The sequence below is a fragment of the Stegostoma tigrinum genome, chromosome 7 (assembly GCF_030684315.1).
Source record: "Stegostoma tigrinum isolate sSteTig4 chromosome 7, sSteTig4.hap1, whole genome shotgun sequence".
NCBI classification, from domain to species: Eukaryota; Metazoa; Chordata; class Chondrichthyes; order Orectolobiformes; family Stegostomatidae; genus Stegostoma; species Stegostoma tigrinum.
This window is the reverse complement of record NC_081360.1, coordinates 60,855,241-60,881,580: the sequence shown is the minus strand read 5'-3', so window position 1 is coordinate 60,881,580 and position 26,340 is coordinate 60,855,241. Positions and strand designations below refer to the sequence as shown.

The 26,340-nt window shown below is 41.2% G+C and overlaps 1 protein-coding gene across 4 annotated transcripts in view; it reads left to right on the top strand.

The window, feature by feature from the left end:
- fap (fibroblast activation protein, alpha) overlaps window positions 1-26,340 on the top strand; it is an 86,203-nt gene that overhangs the window by 36,823 nt on the left and 23,040 nt on the right. For all 4 annotated transcript variants that reach the window (XM_048535122.2, XM_048535119.2, XM_048535121.2 and 1 more), the window contains 11 exons: window positions 2,413-2,567; window positions 4,420-4,514; window positions 5,304-5,436; window positions 5,550-5,594; window positions 7,545-7,649; window positions 7,745-7,815; window positions 10,698-10,751; window positions 16,248-16,372; window positions 16,450-16,497; window positions 18,493-18,591; window positions 25,590-25,659. In XM_048535122.2, the coding sequence (XP_048391079.1) occupies window positions 2,413-2,567; window positions 4,420-4,514; window positions 5,304-5,436; window positions 5,550-5,594; window positions 7,545-7,649; window positions 7,745-7,815; window positions 10,698-10,751; window positions 16,248-16,372; window positions 16,450-16,497; window positions 18,493-18,591; window positions 25,590-25,659 (1,000 nt within the window). The remainder of the gene's footprint in view (window positions 1-2,412; window positions 2,568-4,419; window positions 4,515-5,303; window positions 5,437-5,549; window positions 5,595-7,544; window positions 7,650-7,744; window positions 7,816-10,697; window positions 10,752-16,247; window positions 16,373-16,449; window positions 16,498-18,492; window positions 18,592-25,589; window positions 25,660-26,340) is intronic.

Sequence of the window (26,340 nt, the reverse complement as noted above, 5' to 3'; positions counted from 1 at the left end):
CATGGGTACTACTTATCATCTCCAAAACTTTGGGTCAATGGGAAAGGAGAATTTGTTGTTAATCAGTGCACTCTGTATGCAGATGCCTTGTTTAGTTTTGTTTGTTTGGAACATCAACACTGTTTGGCTAGTTTTCCTAAGCCTTGCAAAATGGCAGCTGAAGGAAGGTGGATTCTGTTGTGTGGACCAAGTAATTGCCTCTCTAGCATTCTTGTGGGTAAGAAGTAATGAGAATGCTTTCCCCCCAGCCCTCTAAGCTACTGGGATCTGATGTCCTCCCAGCCTTGCAATCTGACTAGGTTATTTGATCCATTGTGTCTGCGCTGCTTTGATGAACAAACATTATGACTTACTATCGCTCTCCTGCTCTTCACCATAACCCTACATGTTATTTCTATTCACACAACCCTCTGATGACCTCTTGAATGTCTTGATGGAACCTGCTTCTACTATACTTCCAGGAAATGCCGTCCAAACCCAAAACATTCAGCATGTTAAAAAGCATTTTACTGCATCACATTTGCTCTTTTTTGGCAAATTTACTTTAAATCTGTCCCCTCTCATTCTTGATCCTTTTTACAAGTGGGAACAGTTTCTCCCAGTCTTATTTTGTCTGGACCTCTCGGGATTTTGAAAACTTATAGCACGTCTGTTCTTAGCTTTCACTTCCACAGAAACAATCACAACTTCGATGAAGGGTTTAGGCCCGAAACGTCAGCTCCTGAGATGCTGCTTGGCCTGCTGTGTTCATCCAGCTTCACACCTTGTTATCTTGGATTCTACAGCATCTGCAGTTCCCATTATCTCTGACAGCTTCTTCCATTATTTGACATAAAAATAGTTTGAAAACCAACCCCTGGGAAAGTCAAAAGAACTGTGGATGCTGTAAATCAGGAACAAAAACAGAAGTTGCTGGAAAAGCTTGGCATGTCTGTCAGCATCTGTGAAGAAGAAGTCAGAGTTAACATTTTGGGTCCAGTGACTCACTGGACCTGAAATGTTAACTCTGATTACAGTAGAATCCCTACAGTGTGGAAACAGGCCCTTCGGCCCAACAAGTCCACACCAAACCTCACAGCATCCCACCTAAACGCATCCCCCATAACCCACCTAATCTGCACCCCCCTGAACACTATGGGCAATTTAGCATGGCCAGTCCACCGACCCTGCACATCTTTGGACTGTGGGAGGAAACCAGAGCGCCCGAAGGAAACCCAGGCAGATGTGGAGAATGTGCAAACTCCACACAAACAGTTGCCTGAGGCTGGAATTGAACCTGGGTTCCTGGTGCTGTGAGGCAGCAGTGCTAAGCACTGAGCCACCGTGCTGCCCCCAGTCATTTGCTATTTTCCTCCGGTTTGAAATATCAATTATTTTACCATGACTCACTATTTTCTGTCATTTAGCTAACTTTGTGTTCATTCTGCCACTGTCTCTTTTATTCAGTGGACTTCAGTTTTGCTAATAAGTTTGTTATATGGCATTTTATCAAATGCTTTTCCATTGTCTAAATAAACCACACTTAGTACCTTAACCTTCTCTGTTAACCCATAGCACAAAAAAGCTCTGTGAAGATACCTAACAGGTTTCTGAAAAGTGAAAGGAGAAGGGAAAGTGGGGCAAAATAGCAATAGGAAATTTGGGTCAAGTAAAGATGAAGGAGAAAAGAAAATGATGCAAAAGTTAGAATCTGAAATTGTTGAACATAATTTGTTCATAAGATAAGATTATCTCTAGCTAGCCAGTATTTAGTGATTATTCCTAACTGCCCTGAAGACGGTCGTGATGAAGTGTCATCTTGAACTGCCGCACACCTACAAAGAGTTTTCATTTCTTTCATCAAAATTTGTAGCCGTTTTGTCACGACTGAATGACTTGCTGCACCACATCAGATAGCAGTAATGTGTCAGTCACATTTGCTATGGGTCTGGAGTCACATGTTGGCCAGATTAGAAAAGGATAGCAGATCTACAATTGACACATGGTCACCATTACACCAGTTTTTAATTCTAGATTTTATTCACTTCAACTTTCACCATCTGCCATGTCCCAGAACATTAGCTAGGGGCTTTGAATTACAAGTCCAGTGACATTTTCATTCTGTCATTCGCTGCAGGATATAGTGTTGAATCAAGAGCAGAAGTGTTGCTCCTGAAGCTTATTTTGAACTTTATTGGGAGACTACAAGAGGCTGAGAATAAAGATGCCAGTATCAGGAGCAAAGATGCAATATTAAAATGATGGATAATCTGAAGCTAGGGTTACACTTTTGAAGTGATCTGTTAGCGAGGTATCTGACTATTCTATATTTAGTTTTAGTTGCTGTTAAAGGATTGAAATATGTCCTGGCATCAGAGATGATTTTGTAGTGTTAAAATGATCAGGAAACAGTTATCTTTTTCATTTCCACAGAGGAAATGCTGTCCTCAAATAATGCCCTATGGTGGTCACCAAACGGAATTTTTTTTGCCTATGGAGAATTCAATGATACACATGTTCCACTTATAGAGTATTCATTTTATGGTGATGGACAATATCCCGAAACCATTCAGATTCCATACCCAAAGGTACAGTTTCTGTTTAAATTTTATTTAAATGTTACATTTAATAGGGATAAAAATTCCCCTCCAAGCTCCTGGACGCACACAGTGGTGGGGAATTTCAGAGAGTTTAGCCAGTGAGATCTAGTATTACTAGTATTCTCCTCATCTAGCTTGAACTGGGAATCTGCTGGCTCTTCATTAGCCAACTCTACCCTTTCACAGCACATTATATTCAAATAGTGCTTCTCTTCCAGTAGAGAGAACAGGTTTTGGAGTAGAGTCATAGAGATATACGGCACAAAAACAGAACCTTTGGTCCAACTCATCCATGCCAACCAGATATACTAAATTAATCTAGTCCCATTTGCTAGCTTTTGGCCCAGATCCCTTCCTATTCATCTACCCATCCTATTTATATACCCAACCAGCTGCCTTTCAAATGTTATTAGACCAGCCACCTCTACTTCCTCTGGGAGCTCATTCCATAGATGCACCACCCTCTGCATGAAAAAGTTGCCCCATAGGGTCCTTTTAAATCTTTCCCGTCTCATCTTAAATTTATGCCCTTTAGTTTTGAACTCTCTTACCCTTGGGAAAAGACCTTGACTATTCACGCTATGCAAGTTTTATAAAACTTCCATAACGTCCCCCCTCTGCTTCTGATGCTCCAGGGAAAATAAATCCAACCTATTCAGCCTTCCCCTTTCCACTGAACACTGAACAGTTATTTTGAGAAGGCTTGAGTTGAGCTAAGATTTTGACTTTAAGCTTTGTTGCTCTTATGGTGAATTTTACCATGGGGAGTGGGGCTGAGGATTCTACTGCCTTGCAACCACCTCCATTAAATGTGTTGTGAGAAGGCCTGTGAATAACCTTGTACCAAACTTGACTTTGACTCGAAGTGCCTCCATCCTGGAATTAATCTGTGGGAAGAGCACAATGATCTTTCAGCATTGCCTTTCAATTCTGGATGTTGGGAAGAGGAATGTCGGTGGGGAAGAGCCGTCATCTTTCATTCCAGGAACTCAGTGCCTACTGAAAACTAATCAGAGCCACCGAGCGCCCGAATTTGCAGCCCTTGTCTGAGGCACCTCCCATTATTACTTCTTGACTGGGATCCAGCAATGATAGTTACCATTCAGTAGTATCGGCATCACCTCTCTGAGAGGGATGCTTCTGACCCTGCATTTATTAATCCTGAACCAAAGTCTGCTGCAGGTCTGTCCATTGTTAGAGTGACACATCAACCACAATACTTGGGAATTCTCAAAAAATGGTGACAAGGAGCTATTGCCAACATTCAGACCTGTGGCCAAGAAACCATTTACCTCCACAATATTCCATCCTTTAAATGAGAGCCTTCCTTTTGGTCTTTAGGAACACTGCTCATTTAAGGTTGCTCATTGTGCCTTCCTTTGCAGCATGCTTTACTTACACTTTACAGACTTACTCCTGTGGGAGCAATCTTAATGTGAACTCTGTGTGTGTACATATAACGTGCCTCAACCTAGAATATGGATCAGAATTGGGACCATTTTGAAACTGTAATCAGAAGTCCCCAGTCGCTGGTACTCCACTCCAAAAAATTCTGTCCCCTTTGATATTGAACCTTATTTTTGCAAATAATTTGAGATGTAGGTTTTTTCCCGTCAAATAAGAAAGAAATACTTTGTAAAATGCATATTGAGGAGCTTTCTTCATTATACAAACTGAATTAGGATGTAAATTTGTGCAATACAATGTATTTGTGCAAGATGTTTCCATCAGTTATTATATTGCAGAAAATGGCTATATTTTCGAAACGCGTGCCAGGAACAGCATGTGTAAAATTTAGGACAGTATTTGTTGTCTAAACAATATTTTTCCCTTAAATTAGGCTGGTGCTAATGTTTCTACTGTGAGGTTATTTGTTGTAAATGTTGAAAATAGAACACATCAAGCACTTGAAGCTCCAGAGGATTTTCTTTCAAGGTACACCTCTACTTCTCTCTCTCTCTCCCTATTGTTTCTCAGAAGTGAGTTTTCTTTAAAATTAGCCTACACAACAAATGTCAGAAAGCTATTTGACTGTGGCGAATGTGACAGCCAGACTCATTAAATTTCTTGTAAATTGTCCTCATATGAAATTTCCTTGCATTGGCTCCTCCTTGCCATCACCTTGTGATACTTCTTGATCAGAGATCTAGTACCAGACATACTGAAGGTTACCAATGTAATTTTGCTATTCAAGAATCAAGAAATGGATAAACCAGGTAACTGTGAAACAAGCAGCACATTAGCAGGCTTGGTGGGCCTATGGGCCTGTTCCTGTGCATGTAATTTTCTTTGTTCCAGCACTGGGACCTCTTCTTGAGGCAGTGGATTAATGTTCTGTTCCCACTCCGGCTGGCAATAGGATGGAGCCAAAATGGAAGTCAACAACAAACTCCTATGGTAGTCCCAGGAGTGATGCTGCTAGGGCTAGAGAGCTGCTGGCCTATCCTGAGGCAAATCTTTTTGCTGAATGAGTAGCAGAAGGAGTGCTTCAGTTAGCTAATGCTGCATAAACCATTGAATGACTGCATTTGGCTCAATGGATCACGCAAGTAATTTCACAGATAAAATATCAGAGTTGATTATTTATCAAAAGTCACTTGCACGATATATAGTGTTTCGTTATTGAGTTTAGTGACATTAGTGTCAAATGTAGTTTCTATTCAGGCCAGTTGATGTTCATAGTGTACATGTCAGAATATTTTCAATTTTTTTTTACACTTTCAGTGAGTATTATCTAAGTGCAGTAAAGTGGGTAACAGATCACCGAATCTCTGTGCAATGGATTGAACGAAGACAAAATCATTCCATTTTAACAATATGTGATTTCAAGGCATCCAACAGTTGGAGTTGTGAAAAGGTAACTAGTATCAAGTACCATGTTTTAAATATTCTCATTTGTGATAGCTAATATTTCAATTCATAGTCATTTTAAAACATTGTTAATTCTGAATGTTTGTTCTCTTATACCAGGATCTTCAGTTTGCTGAAAAGAGTACAACGGGATGGATTGGTGTTGTATGTAGTGCTGTTTAAATTACTGTTTCTCTGAAAGTTTAAATATTGGAATCCTTGGATAGAAATTCCTCTTGTGTGGTGGTACTAAAAAGGGGATATTGGATAAGGCACTTCCTATTTAATGCCATCAACTATAATTAAACCTGATTTTAGACACGATGTATAATCAGCGGCTGTCCTGATACTTGCCTTTTTCGCCACCCTCAAATTTCGATTCTCCTTTACTTATGTATGCTTTCTCTACTACTTCACATTGATTTGTAAATTCTTATTCTTATAATGGAAATGGATCAGAATGTAATTGTATTCTTCGGTCAGTGGATATAATGAAGCACTGCCAATAATTCTTAAATATGGGTTAGTGATTTATAATAGTAAAAATATATAATAAATAATTTATAATAGACCAAATATATTAGGTAGTTGTTTAGTAGTACAAACCTGAATATTGCTTAGAAAAGACTAATTGTGCCAAAGATTTTCATTTTGTACTCGTCAGGACATTTCACAAGAATATTAATTAAAGCAGAAAACCAACACTTCTCTCATGCAGTATTTGATAAGACTGGATTGCCAGCAAGTGGTTTCTGATTGGTAGAAGTGTTGATATGGAGAATGCGCCCATTAATACTTATTGACAGTTAATGGATAAGCTCTGTTTAAGTTTTAAACTAGGCAGGGCAACTTTGACTGGTGGTGGAGGTAGGTTCAAAAAGCTAAGGTGAGAGGGTTAAAGGATGATCTGGTAAGATGGGTGCTTCTGACGGACACAGGCCTACAATGGATGCTCCTCTCTGCTATCCTTGCACAGCGCCAATGCATGTATATGAAGCTGCCATGCTTCCTGACTGCCATTTAAGGAACTTAGATGGGCCGACAGGGCAAGCAGTGGCCGATGAAGTTTAATTTAGATAAATGTGAGGTGTTGTATTTTGTTAAGGCAAACCAGGGTTAAGGCAAACCAGGGCAGGACTTATACACTCAATGGTAGGGTCCTGGGGAGTATTGCTGAACAAAGAGATATTGGGGTGCACATTCTTAGTTCTTTGAAAGTGAAGTCACAGGCAGACAGGGTAGTGAAGAAGGTGTTTGGTACACTTGCCTTTATTGCCCAGTATAGGAGTTGAGATGTCATGTTGTGGCTGTCCAGGACATTGGCTAAGCATTTAATTCTGCATTTAATTCTGGCCTCGCTGCAATAGGTGAGATGTTATTAAACTTAAAAGAGTGCAGAAAAGGTTTAAAAAGATGTTGCTTGTGTTGGAAGTTTGACCTTTGAGAGAGGCTGAATATGCTGTGTCTGTTTTCCCTGGAGCATCAGAGGTTAAGGGCTGATCTTGCAGAGGTTATGGAAATCAAAAGGGGTATAGATCGAGCAAATTGCCAAAGTCTTTTTCCCAGGGAAGGGGAGAGCATTTGTTTAAAGTGAGAAGTGAAAGACTTAAAAGGGATCTAAGGGGCAACGTTTTCATGGAGAAAGTGCTACATGTATGGAATGAGTTGCCAGAGGAAGTGGTGGAGGCTGGTACATTTATTGACAACATCTAAAAGACATCTAGATGAGCACATGAATAAGAATGGTTTGGAGACATATGGACCAAATACTGGCAAAGTGATTAGATTAATTTAGGATATCTGGTCAGCATGTATTAGTTAGACCAAAGGATCAGTTTCTGAGCTGTCCAACGCTATCATACTATAATCTAACATGTAACAAAATTGACAACGCTGTTAGAGAAAAATAATATTTTTCAGTGGTAATAAAGGAGCAAAATGTATATATGCTGAGTTGCAAACTTTGAAATAAAAAGAACAAATAAAGTGAAAGAAACTTTGAAATATATTTACAACTGTCAATGTATTTTTAATTATTCAACTCATAAAAATAATTTAGAAAGAAATTAATGTTGGATTTCTAGTATTCTGATGCTGATTATTTGAAAATTGCAGTTTCACACATCAGACCCATTCTTTGAAACAGACAACATTAATTTCTACAAGGTATTTAGTGACATGCAAGGATATAAGCATATCCACAGGATTTCTAGAAATCCGGTAAGTATGTAACAGTCTTTTGATGAAAAATTTAAAGGGATTTTAAAGCTTTTCCATACTCTTTCAGTTTAATATTCCTCCCTTTTTGTCTGAAGCCTGAAGTGAAACAAATTACAAGTGGAAACTGGGAAGTCATAAACATCGTAACTTTAACAAAAGATACCCTGTAAGTATGTAGAGAATGCATTAAAAATATTATTGCTAGAATGTGGAACATATTAGGTTTTACCCCATGCTCTTTTAATAAGTAAACATATTTGATAGAGTCTGTTGTAATATTTCTTTTTCCCATATGTAGTTCAGCCTGTTGATTACCACACTGCTGAATGTAAATCATTGATCACCACAGGAACAGATGCAAATCAACATATGGTGTAGTAGTTGGAGAAATGTTGGTCACCATTAAATTCCAGCTCTCCTGGAATCCTGCTACTCTTCAAATGAGAAAAAAAACCATTATCTGCCAATCAATGTCATAGACTTTAGTTCATTTGTGCTAATAACACAACAAAGTGTAAAAATAAGATGAACTGTATTTATTATTCTTTCTCTCAGTCAGGTCAGATGCTAGTACAATACTCTACTAGGAACTATACAAGTCAGCAATGTTATTTTGTTATTATGTTTATCAGTAACAACTCCCTGAAGGTGTTGATATTATCACCGTTAGATTAGGCGACACCATAGTGTTGACCTTGACAATATTATTATCAACTTTAGATTACTTCTCCAAAAATATATTTTAAGCTCTTAAAAACATTGCCTGATATTGTCTTTTTTTAAATTTAGCATGTAGCAATTTAAAGTATTTTTCTTAATTTCTGTTTCATCTAAACAGTTGACACCAAACCAACTGTAAACTTTTCATACAGTCACTGATCGCATCATTCAAAATGTAATCTTGTATAAGTGCACATTTACCAGGTTGACATGCGTTGAGATAACAAAGTGTGAAGCTGGATGAACACAGCAGGCCAAACAGCATCTCATGAGCACAAAAGCTGCCATTTCGGGCCTAGACCTCTCTGATGAAGGATCTAGGCCCGAAACGTCAGCTTTCGTGCTCCTGAGATGCTGTTTGGCCTGCTGTGTTCATCCAGCTTCACACTTTGTTATCTTGGATTCTCCAGCATCTGCAGTTCCCATTATCTCTGACCTGTGTTGAGCACTGGTCACTAATAATCCCGATGGACTTCGCATTGTCATGTAGTCTCGGCCTCGCTAACTGTTTTTTGATGTAAGTGACCTGAAAAGTGTTTTATCTAGCACAAAGTTCTTGTGAGGTCTAAGGTTATTACTTGTGATGTTCTCCAGTGAAACCTAATTATGTCACATGTTCCTGTCCAGATTTTTTGACCTATGATTGACCTATTAAATCTAGGTTATCAAGGTGGTCTGCTGCATGTTTCCCTCTAAAACTCCCAATTCCATTAGGAGTATGAATGTTCCTTTGCGCCATTTCCTTTATTTAAATAAAAAAAATCCGTTTCAGCTTTAACATTAACAATTGATCCAGCAGCAGTTGTCTTTTGTGGGTTAGAGTTCCACCCTCAGTGTCTACGAAGAGCTGCTTCATGATTTTATGCTCCAAGTTCTGGCTTTATTTTTTTTCTTGACCTGGGGGCGGCACGGTAGCTTAGTGGTTGGCACTGCAGCCTCACAGCGGCACGGTCCCGGGTTCGATTCCAGCCTCGAGCAACTGTCTGTGTGGAGTTTGCACATTCTCCCCGTGTCTGCGTTGGTTTCCTCCGGGTGCTCCGGTTTCCTCCCACAGCCCAAAGATGTGCAGGCTAGGTGGATCGGCCATGCTAAATTGCCCATAGTTTTCAGGAGTGTGTGGGTTATAGGGGTGGAATGGGTCTGGCTTTGATGCTCCAAGGCGCTGTGTGGACTTGTTTGGCCGAAGGGCCTGTTTCCACACTGTAGGGAATCTAATCTATTATGACCCCTATTTGACCATATTGTGTCCTAATCCCAGATTTGTCAATAGAAGAAAGAATTTCACTCGGTGGACACATCTGACAGCATCTTCTCAACACAGAGTATTTCATTGATAATGGGAACTGCAGATGTTGGAGAATCCAAGATAATAAAGTGTGAAGCTGGATGAACACAGCAAGCCAAGCAGCATCTCAGGAGCACAAAAGCTGACGTTTCGGCCTAGACCCTTCATTAGAGAGGAGGGGTCTGATGAAGGGTCTAGGCCCGAAACGTCAGCTTTTGTGCTCCTGAGATGCTGCTTGGCCTGCTGTGTTCATCCAGCTTCACACTTTATTACCGAGTATTTCATATTCTGTTAAATTTCTCTTGTGGGCTATATGGCACAGATATTAAGCAGGAGTCATGACTGTCTCTTAATGTGGAAAGATTAACTTTCAAAGGACTGTCCTGGTGTTTTAGCAGAAGAAATCATTTGACTAGCCACCTCAACTCCCAAATGATGAGAGGAATAGTTGAGAGGAATAATCGAGAAACATGTTGATCCAGTGCATTTCGAAATACCTTTGTATGTGTCTGAGCATGGCCCAAAATTTCAGTGAAAACATTAACACTAAAGATCTCTTCCAATGCTCTGCCCCTGTTAACAATTCCATTTTTTTGTAGGCCTTCTTTTAATCCTTAACTAAAATACAAAGATTTTCAATCCAGTTTACCTTAAATGTCCTCTGCAGCATCGTATATTCTATTTTCAATCTTCAGTATCTAGCTTTTTCTTAAATAATTTTCATTCTGGTGTAATTTTTATTAAAATTTATCTTTATATTGAGTTTTCAAAAGAGTATATGCCTACCTTTCTTTTCATTGTCAATTCAATAATATTATTTTCAGAGGATTTGTCAAACTTTTTGCTTATTTGGAAATTGCCAACATTTAAATGTGACAATATATCCTGTAGGCACTGAAGAATATATAATGTTCTACTTGACAAATGTCTCTCTTATTTCACTAATGCTCAAATTCTGTAATAACAAATGATTATTAATACTCCTATTTTTGATGATTTACTTTACATCCTAAGAGTAATCTTACATTTTATTTGCATTACAGTTACTACATTAGCAACGAATATCAACAGTGGCCAGGGCGAAGAAACTTATATAAGTAAGTTTTAGATATATGCATTATATTTGAAACTGTTATATACTGTAACCTCTTTAGTCTAGAAATCTTTCATTTAGAAACTTCAAATTTTCTGGAAGCTTTGTAAACAGAACCAGACATTTCTGTACAGTGCTTTGTGAGCAGAAACTTGGAAGATACATTACTTAGATAATTAAAACTATTTTTAAACCTACCTTAAAATGTTTTAACACTACATAATGTACACCAATATCCAAGTGGCAAATTAGGCAGCAAATGACTTTCTGAGAATTACAAAGATTTATTGTAGATCTATAGTCCAGCATAATCATAAATTTCCATATTTCTTTTCTGGATCCATCTAGCAAATAACACCCCCACAGCGAGGAATGTGTTCAGAAATGCTATAGCACACCTTGAACCTGAGAGTTCTGACTCAAAGGTCAGGACACTTCCACCATTCCACATGAACCCCAAGAACTCTGCTGTTAATTTGTCTTTCTAATCGACCTGCTCAGAGATGTTATTACACACCTCTGGAGCTGGTGGGCTTAAACCCAGGTATCCTAGTCCTGGAGTAGGGACACTACTGCCACCGCACAAGAGGCCCAAGATCTCTGCTGTTAGAAGAGTCAAATGAGTATCATCTGCCCATTTGGCTGTCATGACAATTAACACTGCTGCCTCACAATGCCAGGGACCCAGGTTCAATTCCAGCCTTAGTGATTATCAGTGTGGAGTTTGCATGTTCTCCCTGTGTACCACATGGGTTTCCACCAGGTGCCCAGCTTCCTCCCACAGTCCAAAAATGCGCAGATTAGGTGGATTGGCCATGCTAAATTGCCCATCGTGCCCAGGAATATGCTGGTTAGATGGATTAGCCTAGGTAAAATGTGGGCTTAAGAGGATAGGCTATGGGGGCTCGAGCTGGGTTAATGCTGGTCAGAAGGTCATGTGGACTAGATGGGCCAAATGGCATCTTTCTACACTGTAGGGATTCTATGATTCTGTGTTTTTTTTCAACTCTGGAGCAGTTCTGTTTGAGTCTTAGAGGACTGTTTGAGGCTATAACAAACAGGGCAGATGAAGGAGATCAGGATTGTACTGTATTTGGATTTTCTGATGTCATTTCAATAAGGTGCCACACAAAAGGTTATTGCACATAATAGGATCTCAGGCAATGTGTTTGGGGAGGTAGGGTATTGAATGATCATGTATTGAGGATTGGTTAGCATACAGAAGACAGTCAGGATTAATTCTTCAGTTTAGAAAGACATAACTAGTGGAATGCCAAAAAGATAAGTTCTTTGGGCTCAATTATTTACTACCTATGTTAATAACTTGGAGGAAGGGGCAAAGTGAAATGTATCCAAATTTGCTGATGATACAAAGATAGATGGAATGGCATGTTACAATGAGGATAGAAGTAACAGCCAGGGCTTTTAAATAGGTTGAAGAAATGTGCAAAAAACTGGCAAATGGAGGCTAATATAGGAAATAGTGTGATCTTACAGTTTGGCTGACAGAATCAGTAGGCAGGCTGTTTTTAAAATGGAGCGAGACTCAGCAACATGCAGTGCAGAGGAATCTGGGTGTCCTTGTGTATGACAATACTGTGGCTTTAAGAGTTGAAATTTGTCCCGGCTCTTTTTATGAAGAATGGCTGACACGGAGGCACTGAGCAGTCTGCTCCAAAGCCAGTGAAGTAAAGCTTGTGAGGCCTTAGGTTTGTTTCTTTTTAAGTTGGAACAATAGAAGCAGCCTGAATGGGTGCAGTCAAGCTCCTACAGAACCAGTTTTTTTTCTTAGTTTTAGACTTCATTAGCAGTTGCTGGGATTTTGAAATTGGATGTGGATACTCTTATTCCTGTTTCTGTTATAGCTAAAAGGTGGGGTTCTCTTCCTGCTGCTAGAATTCCATGTGAGACAATCTATTTTACTGATTCATCTTTGACAAGGGTTTGTTTATGGAATGTTAATAAATTGGAACAGTGAATTAGTAGTAGTTTATATATATATAAGGGGATTTGGTCTACCCATAACAGTATGCAGGTGCAGCAAGTAAGTAAGAAGGCAAATAGAACTTTTTAAAACAGGGATGTCTTGCTACAACTGTATATGCCTTTGGTGAGTCTGCACCTGGAGTATTGTGAATAGTTTTGAACCCCTTATTTAAAAAGGATATGTCGCATTAGAATCTGCTCGAAAGTGGTTCACCAGGATGAAACCTGGAATGAAGGGATTGTCTTGTCAAAAACTGTTTCGACAGTTTTAGTATCAGAGATAATGGGAACTGCAGATGCTGGAGAATTCCAAGATAATAAAATGTGAGGCTGGATGAACACAGCAGGCCAAGCAGCATCTCAGGAGCACAAAAGCTGACGTTTCGGGCCTGGACCCTTCATCAGAGAGGGGGATGGGGAGAGGGTTCTGGAATAAATAGGGAGAGAGGGGAGACGGACCGAAGATGGAGAGTAAAGAAGATAGGTGGAGAGAGTATAGGTGGGGAGGTAGGGAGGGGATAGTTCAGTCCAGGGAAGACGGACAGGTCAAGGAGGTGGGATGAGGTTAGTAGGTAGATGGGGGTGCGGCTTGGGGTGGGAGGAAGGGATGGGTGAGAGGAAGAACCGGTTAGGGAGGCAGAGACAGGTTGGACTGGTTTTGGGATGCAGTGGGTGGGGGGGAAGAGCTGGGCTGGTTGTGTGGTGCAGTGGGGGGAGGGGACGAACTGGGCTGGCTTAGGGATGCAGTAGGGGAAGGGGAGATTTTGAAACTGGTGAAGTCCACATTGATACCATTAGACTGCAGGGTTCCCAGGCAGAATATGAGTTGCTGTTCCTGCAACCTTCGGGTGGCATCATTGTGGCAGTGCAGGAGGCCCATGATGGACATGTCATCTAGAGAATGGGAGGGGGAGTGGAATCTGCTGTTCCCATTATCTCTGATACTATTTTAACCTCACTGCGAAGCCTCTTCCAGGGATGCCTAACCTGAAGAAGTTACCCTCCTCCCTCCGGACCAACCTCAGGGAATCTCTCTCCCATTGCAATTCTCTTGTAATCTCTTCGGCCTTGAAACTGCTCGACCATGTCCTGAAGCAAACCAGGTACCACAGCCGCATCACCTTCCTCAGCACCTGCCTACGGAACCAGATCATCCCCAAGGGACTACAGTCCACATTTCAGCCTTCCCAATTTGGCCCCAGCCGTGACCACCTCTACACCCAGAATATTCAGACCCTTCAGAAGCGTTTCTCCCTGCGAGAGGAAATGCTACACTTGCCCCCACACCTCCTCCCTCACCCCTATCCCAGGCCCCAAGATGACATTCCACATTAAGCAGAGGTTCACCTGCACATCTGCCAATGTGGTATACTGCATCCACTGTACCCGGTGCGGCTTCCTCTACATTGGGGAAACCAAGCGGAGGCTTGGAGACCGCTTTGCAGAACACCTCCGCTCAGTTCGCAACAAACAACTGCATCTCCCAGTCGCAAACCATTTCCACTCCCCCTCCCATTCTCTAGATGACATGTCCATCATGGGCCTCCTGCACTGCCACCATGATGCCACCCGAAGGTTGCAGGAACAGCAACTCATATTCCGCCTGGGGACCCTGCAGCCTAATAGTATCAATGTGGACTTCACCAGTTTCAAAATCTCCCCTTCCCCTACTGCATCCCTAAACCAGCCCAGTTCGTCCCCTCCCCCCACTGCACCACACAACCAGCGCAGCTCTTCCCCCCCACCCACTGCATCCCAAAACCATTCCAACCTGTCTCTGCCTCCCTAACCGGTTCTTCCTCTCACCCAGCCCTTCCTCCCACCCCAAGCCGCACCCCCCGCTACCTACTAACCTCATCCCACCTCCTTGACCTGTCCGTCTTTCCTGGACTGACCTATCCCCTCCCTACCTCCCCACCTACACTCTCTCCACCTATCTTCTTTTCTCTCCATCTTCGGTCCGCCTCCCCCTCTCTCCCTATTTATTCCAGTTCCCTCTCCCCATCCCCCTCTCTGATGAAGGGTCCAGGCCCGAAACGTCAGCTTTTGTGCTCCTGAGATGCTGCTTGGCCTGCTGTGTTCATCCAGCCTCACATTTTATTATCTTAACAGTTTTAGTTTTCACTTATTCGAACTTAAAAGAATAAGGGGTGGTCTTATTAAAACATTCAAGATTCTGAGGGCTGTTGACATGGTAGATGTCAAAGCTGTCGCTACAAGTGGGGTTACCTCAAACTAGGGGTTATTGCTACACAATAACATGACCCTTATTTAAAACTGCCATGGAGTTGAACTGAAGGAAGTTCTTCTCCCAGAGGTTAGTAAGCATCTGGAATTTTCTACAGCAAAGAGTTGTGGTGGCTTGATCACTAAAGGTATTTAAACAGGAATGAAATAAAGTTTCGAAATGCCAGAGAATTGATGACAGTCAAAGAGGGGCTTAGGCCTAGGGCAGGTTAGTCATAATCTTGTTGAATGGCGAGGCAGATCTGATGGACTGAATAGCCTATTCCTGCTCCTATTTACTTTCTTAATCCTCTTGTTATTCAACTTCTTTTTGGATATCTTTTAATATCTTTGCAGTCTTGCTTACAGCAAGATATTAGTGGCAGGGTAGACAGCCGTCAGCTCCTGAACCTGGGGATTGTCTGCTTCCGGGCACCATGGAGCTGGCACAGTGCAAAGGAGTCAGCCACATCCAATCCTTTTTTCAATCTTTTTGTCATTTCCATCACTTTTGATGGGCTCGGTCTTGACAGCAGCGGCAGCAGAGGCAGGCGGCATTGGAGGTGGATGACGTGCCCTGATCCAGGACCCCACCAAGCCCAACCCAGGACTCAGACATGGCCAAAACAGTGGACATGTGGGTCAAGGTCACAGCAGGTCGAGATTCCATGGCTCAGCCGATTTTCCAATGCCAGGAGAGATATACCAGGGAGATCAGGAGTTGAGCCCTTAGATGGTCATCATCAGCTGGTGAGAACTTTTCACTGCATTCTAGTACACGTTGATATTCAGGAACACCATCACCTCCAAGTCACTCACCATCCTGACTGGAAATATGTCGCCGTTCCTTCACTGTTGCTGGGTCAAAATCCTGGAAATCCTTCCCTAACAGCATTGTGGGTTGACCCACAGCAGGAGGACTGCAGCAGCTCAGGAAGGCAGCTCACCACCACCTTCTCCAGGGTAACTAGGGATGGGCAAGAAATGCTGGCCAGCCAGCAACACCCACATCTCATAAATGAATAGAAAAAAAGTGACAATAAACCTAATCTAATCCAATACTTAGATTTAGTAGATATTAGTTCCACTGATTGTTAGTTGTCTGTTTAATATTGCTCATTTTTTTAAAGATAGAAACTGTACTGGCCATTACGAATTCTCTGATATTTCTCACACTTCTGAAGATTTTTGAAAGGTCATAAGTGAATTCATAGCTATTCTTCAAATAAACTTAAATTCCTTTTTTTTGCTGGTTCCTAAACTTCCTTCAACTTTTTTTAATATATAGGATTAAAATTGGAACAAGTTCTCAGAAGCCTCAATGTATTACCTGTGAACTCATGGCAGAACGCTGTCAGTATTATTCTGCATACTTCAGTAAAAATGGAAAATATTACATGCTATCCTGTTATGGTAAGTGAACTATAGAAAGTAACTTTTGAAAATAAAGTAGAGGGATGGCTTTCATGTCTTCTCTATATTCTACACAGGTCCTGGATTACCTATCTTTACACTCGTTAATGCGACCAATGATAAAGGTAATCACTATTTTACTAGCTCTTAATATGAATTGATCATATTTTAAAATGTGTGTGTTAACTATCTGACAGAGCCCCTACTCTTCATTTAATTAAAATGTCTAATTTCATTGTTTATACACAGAGCTGACTTAATGAGTTAAGCATAAGTGATCATCTAATATGAAGCTAAATTGGCTTTGTCTTGAACATAAAAGCCACAGAAACGATGAGCAGAATTTAATGGTCACCATCCCAAGGTGATTTCAGAGGTTGGATCAGGGTGGGCATTTGATTGAGTGGAAGGTTGAGGTTCCTCACCACAGCCAAGCTCAAAGTGAATGAATCAGAAAGCAGTCTGCCCATGGGGAGGCCTCTAAAGAGCTACTTAAAGGTTGCACTCATACAGTTCATTCTCTACCTGTTAGTATTTAAAGTCAGAAGTCACACAACACCTGTTTGTAGTCGGATTACCTTACACAGAAGCAGCGCTTCATAAGCTTGTGATTTCAAATAAAGCTTTTGAACTATAACCTGGTGTGGTGTGACTTCTGACTGTGTCCGCCCCAGTCCATCACCGGCACCTCCACATCATGGCTGCTGGTATTTATGCAGCAGCAAGCCAAAAACTCTCACCCAGGTTAACGGTTCAGCAACTTGTCAATTTTTGTTGCAGCCGTGTGAGGTGGGTGGGTAATGGGGTTACATCCTTCTTCCCATACGTTCTGCTTGTTAGAGGGAATTGGTATGAGGAAGGGATTGGATCATGCACAAAACCATCATCACCTGACATCACAGTTACCCTGGCAGGTAATTGCTTCATCAGAAACCCTGGAGATCTATCAATCAGGGCGGCACGGTGGCTCAGCGGTTAGCACTGCAGCCTCACAGCGCCAGGAACCCAGGTTCGATTCTAGCCTCGGGTAACTGTGCAGAGTTGGCACATTCTCCCCATGTCTGCGTGGGTTTCCTCCGGGTGCTCCGGTTTCCTCCCACAGCCCAAAGATGTGCAGGCTAGGTGGCTTGGCCATGCTAAATTGCCCGTAGTGTTCAGGGCTGTGTGGGTTATAGGGGGATGGGTCTGGGTGCGATGCTCCAAGAGGCAGTGTGGACTTGTTGGGCCGAAGGGCCTGTTTCCACACTGTGGGGAATCTATTCTAATCTGTCGGCCACTTATTGGCTGGCAAGCTCTCATTGGGAGGATTGCCGCCCTACGGTAGCCTTGATAGTGACAGTCTTTCTAACTGTGCAGGTTGGTGTTGGATTACTCTGAAATAGCTTTCGCTCTGAAGCAACCCAGGATTAGCATGGGTTCCACTGCAGAAATAATATTCCAACCCCACTTTCAGGGTTGTGGCTAGTATTTGGAAATATCTCACTGGAGATGTCAAAAATAATTTTTTAAAATGTCGTCTTTTACAACAAGAATTCAATAAAAAGTGTAGATTTCAAGTGAACAAATGTATCTTATTAGCTTCAATTGTGTCAGCCTCACAGATTAATATCCATACTCTGAAGGATTACTAAATTTTTTCTTACAAACATGAGACTATTATTGATCAAATTTCCTTATTTTTTAAATATTGACTTTTGAATTTAAATTTTCCATCAGTGTCCCATTGCTGTCCATTTTCGAGTGGCCTCACTGTACTTCATTACAGTGTTTGCAGCAAAGTTAGATTTCTGTTAGTCAGGGAAAAGTCATATTCAAAAATTTAACATACTGACCAGTGGAAAATTTCACATTACAATGTGCACACTATGGCATCACAGAACAGTTGCATTAATACTTAGAAAGAAGGCAGTCTCTATTACATCTAATCTTGCTTCTACTGCCATGTGATGTAAAAACATGCTTTATAATGGAATCTGCATTATGTTTTGACAAACTAGATTATATGTTATTGTAATTAATTTCTGAACTGTAGTTTCTTTTGGCTGTTAACTAAACCTTGCTTGATGACTGTTAGGGTGAATATTGTCTGGGGAACTAAAGGGTTCTCTTTTTATTTCAAGTGATAGAAACTCTTGAAGACAACAAAGAATTGGAAGAGAATCTTCAGAATATACAAATGCCAACAAAGATTGTCAAATTTTTAGAACTAGATGGCACAAGTAGGTTTAATTATTGTGTAGAAAATGTTTTGTTTCAAAACTCTTCAATGTTATCAATATAATGTTTCTCTAAGATCCAGCCATGTGCTGGCAATGATTTTCATTTCCAATGTATGAAGCATTTGCAGCTAAGCAATGTTACTGCTAAATTAGTATGTGAATATTGAACAACTTGAAAAAAGATTCAGCATGGGCAGCTTGAGCTACATGAGTTTCTGTGGTATTTCAGCATTTTATCATTCTAGATTGAAAATTAGATGGTAAAAGAAACACTATCCTTTCTTTGAAGAATTGGGAAAAGTGGATAATCTTAAAATTGTTGCGAGGACATTTAAGTGTCATTTGCAAAATTGTTTTAATGAAAAGCATAGAGGAAATGTGAAATTTGGTCTCCAGAAGACAACTGAGGTGAGGACAATTGAAACCACCAGAGGCTTTTTGTTAAATTTTAGCATGAAGGAATATACAATTACCTGCAAAATCAGTCAACTTTTAGTCTTTGTCTGTCCTGGCTGACCCATTGTCTCTGCCTGTTCCTGCCCCACTGAACTTACCTTCACTTACCTTAGGTAACAAGAGCTGGATGAATACAGCAAGCCAAGCAGTATCAGAGGAGCAGGAAAGCTGACACTTTGATCTCGGCCCGAAACGTCAGCTTTCCTGCTCCTCTGTTGCTGCTTGGCCTGCTGTATCCATCCAGCTCTTGTTATCTCAAATTCTCCAGCATCTGCAGTTCCTACTATCCTTCCACTTACCTTGACTCTGTTTTCTCCCCTCAGTGCAGAAACTCCTCACCTGTATCCCTGACACCACCCACACCCTCCACCTCCTCCAAGAGTTCCAATTACGTGACTCCCAAACACCTCATCTTCACTATGGACATCCAGTCCCTATATACTTGTAATCCTCACGCGGATGGCCTCAAAGCCTTCCCCTTCTTCCTCTCCCTCAGGTCCAACCAGTCCCCCTCCACTGACACCCTCATCCGCTTAACCAAACTTGTCCTTGCCCTTAACAAGTTCTCCTTTAACTCCTCCCACTTCCTACAGGCTAAGAAGGTGACCATGGGAACCAGCATGGATCCAAGCTATGCCTGCCTCTTCGTAGGAGCTGTGGAACAGTCCTTCTTCCTTTGCTACAGTGGCACTATCCCCCAACTGTCTTCCTCTGCTACATTGATGACCATATTGGCCTGCCTCATGCCCCCACAAGGAGCTTGAAGAGTTCATCAACGTTACTAATACCTTTCACTCCAACCTGAAGTTCACCTGGACCATCTCTGATACCACTTACTCCTTCCTGGACCTCTCCATCTCCATCTCTGGTGATCGCCTCAAAACTGAAATCTGTTTCAAGCCCATCGACTCCCACAGCTACGTAGACTACACCTCTTCTCATCCATCCTTCTGCAAGAATGCAATCCCATACTTCCAGTTCCTCTGCCTCTGCTGCATCTGCTCCCAGGATGAGGCATTCCACTCCCGAACATCCCAGATGTCCTCCTATTTCAAGGACTGCAACTTCCTCCCTTTGGTGGTCAAAAATGCAATTGACTGCATCTCTTGTGATTCCCTCACCTCCGCCCTCACATCCCTTCCCCGCAACAAAAACAAAGACAGAATCCCCCTTGTCCTCACGTATTAACCCACTAACCTCCAGATTGAACATATAATTTTCCACCACCTGCATTGGTGAGACTCCATCTAGGGAACTGTACTTTTGGATGCCAATGTATCAGACACTGTTGAGAGATGCTTTGCTGGACTAGTACCTGGAAAGCGTGGATTGCTTTATGAGGAAAGGCTAGGCACACTCGGTCTTTGTTCTCTGGTGAAGAAGAGTCAAAGGTGACATAATTGAAACATGCAAGATCCTGAGGGATTTGGAAAGGACATTTCTTCTTGTGGGAGAATCTGGAACTCGGGGATATATTTTAAAAATACTGAGTCTGTCCATTTAAAACAGATATGAGGAAAAAATATTTCTCTGAGGATTGAGAGATTTTGGAATTCCCTTCCTTCAAAGGCAGTGGATGCAAATCCTTTGAGTATTTTAAGGCAGAGGTTGATAGATTCTTGATTACCAAGTGGGTGATGGAGTATTGGGGGTATGCAGGAATGCAGAGTTAAAGTTAAAATAAGATCAGTCATGAGTATATTCAATGGCAGAACAGGCTTGAAGGGTCACCTGGGTTTAGTTCCTTATTCATATGATATTGGTAGAAGTGACCACTGACTGGTCCTGTGGAAACCAAGTCCTGCTTTCATGTGTGGCACTCCCATGACATTAAATGGGATAAATCTAACTTAGAAGCCAGTTCAATCTCAGCCTGGGGTATTTTTAGGTGCCACACTTTAGGAAGAATGTTAATGGATTAGAGAGAATGCAGAAGAGATTTACAAAAATAGTTCCAGGGATGAGAATTTTCAGCTAAGAGCATAAATCGGAGAAGTAAGGAGTAGTTCTCTTGGAAAGGGTAAGGCCATGAGGATATTTGATAGAAGTTTTCAAAATTATGAATAGCTCAGGTGGGTCTGCTCTCTGTCACATAAGTATCAAGAACAAGGAAGTACATATAAAATGTAATTTGCAAAGGATACTCAGAGAGTAGTTCTTTACTCAGAGTAGTAGTAAGGGAATGGAACGCTTTGCCTGCAACGGTAGTGGATTCGCCAACTTTAGGTACATTTAAGTCGTCATTGGACAAGCATATGGACGTACATGGAATAGTGTAGGTTAGATGGGCTTAAGATCGGTATGACAGGTCGGCACAACATCGAGGGCCGAAGGGCCTGTACTGTGCTGTAATGTTCTATGTTCTATGTTCTATGCATATAGACCTCACAACTAAAGATATATTCCCCCCCTCCCACCCCTATCTGCCTTCACTTGCACATTTGTCAATGTGGTCTGTTGCATCTGCTGATCCCGATGTGGCCTCCTGTACATCGGTGAGACCAAGCAGAGGCTTGGAGACTGCTCTGTAGAGCACATGCACTCTGCTTGTGATGAACGAAAATACCTTCCAGTGATGAATCATTTCAACTCTCTCTCCCACTCCCACACCCATCTCATGTGGTGAGATGTCCTTCCTGGGTCTCCTCCAGTGTCACAATGACCCTACAGCCCAATGGCCTAAATGTGGATTTTACCAGTTTCAAAATCTCCCCACCTCTGGCTTCATCCCATGACCAACTCTCCCTCTCATCCCCACCTTCTTGACCTGACACAACCTGTCCATCTTCACTCCCACCTATCCACTCCTCCCACCTCACTGACCAATCCCCGTCACTGCCTGTCTGCACTCACAGATCAGCATCCCATCTACCTTCCCCAGCCCGACCTCTTCTCTCTATTTATTTCAGAGCTACCTTCGCCCTCCCCCCGCTCCATTTCTAAAGAAGGATCCCAACCCGAACCATCAACTTTCCTGGTCCTCTGATGCTGCTTGGCCTGCTGTGTTCCTCTAGCTCCACATTTGTTATCTCTGACTGCAGCATCTGCAGTTCTTACTATCTCTGAGCATAGTATTGATATGTCTTAAGTGTTATCATAATGCCCAGTACACCTCTACATTTAGAACAAAGAACAAAGAAAATTACAGCACAGAAACAGGCCCTTCGGCCCTCCAATTCTGCGCCGATCGAGATCCTCTGTCTAACCTGTCATCTATTTTCTATTTTACATCTTAAATATCTCTGAGATCCTGCCATCAGAGTAAATTTTGCGAAGTTTCTTGATTGTAGGAATTTCATTAATAATATTCTGAGCATCAACATCTCCTGTGCATAAATTCTGGATTTGGAAGCTTAATTAACGAATGGCTATCATGTTTAAAAACAGTTTCAATGCACTATAAAATGTTTTCCTGTCAACAAATTTTTATGTTTGTCAAGTCATTTTCTCAAATTTATAATCTGAGAACATAGGTAGATTTTAACTTTATTTCATGTTAACATGTAGCAACAGAATGTCACATAGTAGGGGCAATTGAAGCAGAGTCATTTACTAGCACATCTAACGTATCAATTCATATTCATCTTTCATTATGCAGCTTGAAAAGCTTTTAAGTAAAAGGAAAAATCACCCTTGACACATGCGTTTTTATGATGTGATAAAAGATTAGGTTTTACTTTTGCTGTACTTTGTAGCATTTTTTATGACCTAATTAATCAGGCACTGCTAATCTTAATCAGTTGTAAATTTGTTTCCCAAGGTCCCCTTGTGCCACTAACCTTCACAATGTCCCTGATTAGCATTTTTTTTGTTTATTTGCTTTTGGGATGTGGGCGTTGCTGACTGGGCCAGCCCATCCCTATTTGCCCTTGAGAAGGTGGTGGAGAACCATCTTCTTGGACCACTGCAGTCCACATGCTGTAGGTAGACCCACGATGCCCTTAGAGAGGAAATTCCAGGATTTTGACCCAGCGACAGTGGAGAAACTGCAATACATGACTTGCTTCTGTAGCCACTGTATTTGTATGGCGAGCCCAGTTCAATTTCTGGTCAAAGTTGATCTCAGGATATTGATGGCAGGCGATTCAGTGATGATAATGCCATTAACTGCCAAGGGTCAGTTGTTAAATGGTCTCTTTTTGGAGCGTGTGATTTCTGTGCCTTCCCCGAACCCATTTAGACTGTAAATGTAGGCAAATGCCATCCAATCTGAGAGTGATTTGGTGACATGATGCACCGGCAGTGCTTTAAGGGAAATCTATGAGATACATTTTGGGTTTTCAGTGAAATATGGGATGAAGATCAGAAATTAATTGGCCATTCAGTGGGAAGCAGCCAATTAGAGTTGGAAACAGGTAACTCCAGACCCGAATTGGGACTATAGCCCGAGTGTCATGTGGCAAAAGGGTAACGCCCCAAACAGAAAGTCAGTCATTGTTACAAAGCAAAGGCTGCCTGCTCTCTGAAGTCCTCTCTTTGTATGCAAGTCTTTGAAAAGCTTTTTAAAAATGTCTAAAAACAACCTGTTGTCACCTTCACCAGCAAAATTGGTGGATATATTCAGCCACTGTCCTTGTAGCAGATCATTTCATATGCCCTTGTGTTTCCTCATTATAACTGCTGTGAAACACTCCTGAACATTTTCACACGCAATGAAAATTAGTGGAAAATTTGTGGTGGGCTGCTAACAAGTTTCTCATGTGGATATCTCATGATCCCTCCCCTTCTAATTCCTCTTTAAACTACAGCTTTCAGTGGAATTTTCCCAGCCCTTTAAGCAGCATCAGTAATGGCAAGAAATTTAGGAGAATACAGCAAGTGTGTAAAAGTGAATGTCCTAACGTAGCGCAAGAAGAATGTGAATTTCTCCTTGAGGTTTCAACAGCTAGATAAAAGATTATCTGATAAATAAATGGCAAGGGTATTGTTTTCATGTATTTGCATGTTGTTTTAGCTAATCTTGCCTCATTTCTGTGTAGTTCCAGATTCTCTTAGTTACGGGTGAGAAATTAGACAGCATTAATTCTCATCTTGCCTGATACTTAAGGCTGGCCAATTGCTTTTCCAGTCCTTTCCATTCACCTTCCTTCACCAATATCTCCTGGCATGGTCCATTTGCAGCAACCACCTCTAACCTCTGAGCACAGAGTTGGCAAAAGCCAGAAACCAGATCATCGTGACCAGTCTTGGACTAATTCAGGAGACAATTCAGGACTTAGCTCCTGCACTTTGGAGTTCACTAACACCTTACATTGCAAGACTTCTGCCAGGTCACTGTTTTGGCAGGGACACACACTTATCTTGTTCATCTGAACAGACTGCATCTCAGGGCTCCCAGCATGCTTTCTCAGCACAATTACTTTGAACTTACTTGAGCGTGCACAGGATCTCTGCCTTGCCTTGCTTCTTCATGCAGACTGAAAGACAGGCAGCTTGTTATTATTACCACCATTGAACAGTCAAGGCAGTGTTTCTTTACGGCAAATTCTGTACAGCATTTGCCAGTAGCTTTCACAGCAAGCACACTGAGTATGTGTCAACCATTTGGTCATGTCTGAAAGTTTAAAAGGGAAACAGACCTTTGTTGAGTGAAGGAGAAACTGTGATCAGTCAGGGGGTGCAGCCATTCTCAGTCAAAGATATTGTCTAGTCTCAGTCTAGGGAGTTGACCAGGGTTAGTCCTGTGGCATTGAGCAGAAAAAGTTAAGGAGAGATAATCAGGCAATTTACGCATGCATACTGTACAAAAATGATTTTAAATAGGATTCTTAATATCCCGGCAGCAAGCAAATCTTTATTAACCTTTAACTGGCAAGAGTAGCCTACAGGAATGCACTATTTACAATAGATATACGCTCGATGTTATAGATCCACAAAAAGAAGGGTTCCTTAATCAGTAAGGTGAGTGGTGGAGGACTGCATGAGCAAAGTTTGCTGTAGCCAGGAATCCTCCTTGAAGCTTCCTGACATCACTTCGTCAAAATATGGGAAAAATCCACTGCATTGTCTGTATCGTGAATCGTATACATCACTCATAATGATTTCTTGAGCTTTTAAAATGAACAATTACATTAGTGTACAACACAGAGTATTCACTTTAATAAGCAAATATTAAACACTGTAAAATGCTACATGCTTGTTACTTTATTCATTTGAAGTCTGTTATTTGAATTGTTTCTTATGATTACAGAAGACTTACAAAAGTAAATTAATTCAAGGGTAAAATGCAGCAAACAATGAAAGTGGCAAAAATGGTATTTGTTCTTGATTCACCGAAAACAACAGCTTGATAGGAAACTATAGCACACACTTCTGAAATATTCTGTTTGAAAGCTGGTTAATGTTTAATGTATAGGTTGAGAGCACTGATAAGAATTACAAATAAATGGCCCATGTGTACCTACAGGGAAGTGGTTGATCCATCATCAATATTTGCTTAAAGTGAGATGAGTAAGAAATAAAAAGTGACAATATTTTATCTATCATATTCCAAAGTGTTCTTTGTTAATGGCAATTGTGTTAAGTATACTGTTTTTTTCCAGATTATTCATATCAGATGATACTCCCACCAAATTTTGAAGCATCAAATAAGTATCCTCTGCTTATCGATGTGTAAGTGTAATTCCAAAGTCTACTCCTCCCTAAAAAAATGATGAAAGCTACGACATTTGGCACAATGCATTCCTGTCTTCCTATTTATCCTAATGTTTCATTTGAACTACCAAAATAGTGTTGCCCCATGAATATAAGCTTAGGTTTGTACCACATATAAACTAAGAATTTCTTTCTAATAATAAAACATATAGTTTAACTTAATTACCCAATACAAACAAATTCTGATTCCATGCCCTTGATTTTAATGCCACTGCTCATTCAGGATGATGGGGGAGAGTACAAATGGAGCAGAGAACATGACTAATGTTTTGTTACCTGACTGGGCACCTATGGACAACTTGTCAAGATCCTCTTTAAAGAAACAGATTGAGTTTCTATGTTGTCATCAGAGCCCAAACTGCTAGTTTAACTTGAGGCCTGAACAAGGGTACACTAATGGTTACCTCTCCAGGTATTTTCTTCCTTATACAACAGAATTTAAAGTGCAGAAGAGGTCCATTTGGCCCATCATGTCTGCCCCAGCTCTCTGAATTACCTACCACCACCAATCTCCTGCTTTTTACCATACCTTGTGTATTGTTTGTATCCAAATAATCATCCATTAACTCCTTGAATGCTTTAGTTGAATCTGCCTCTACTACTCTTCCAGACAGCACATTCTGACCCCAAGTACATGCT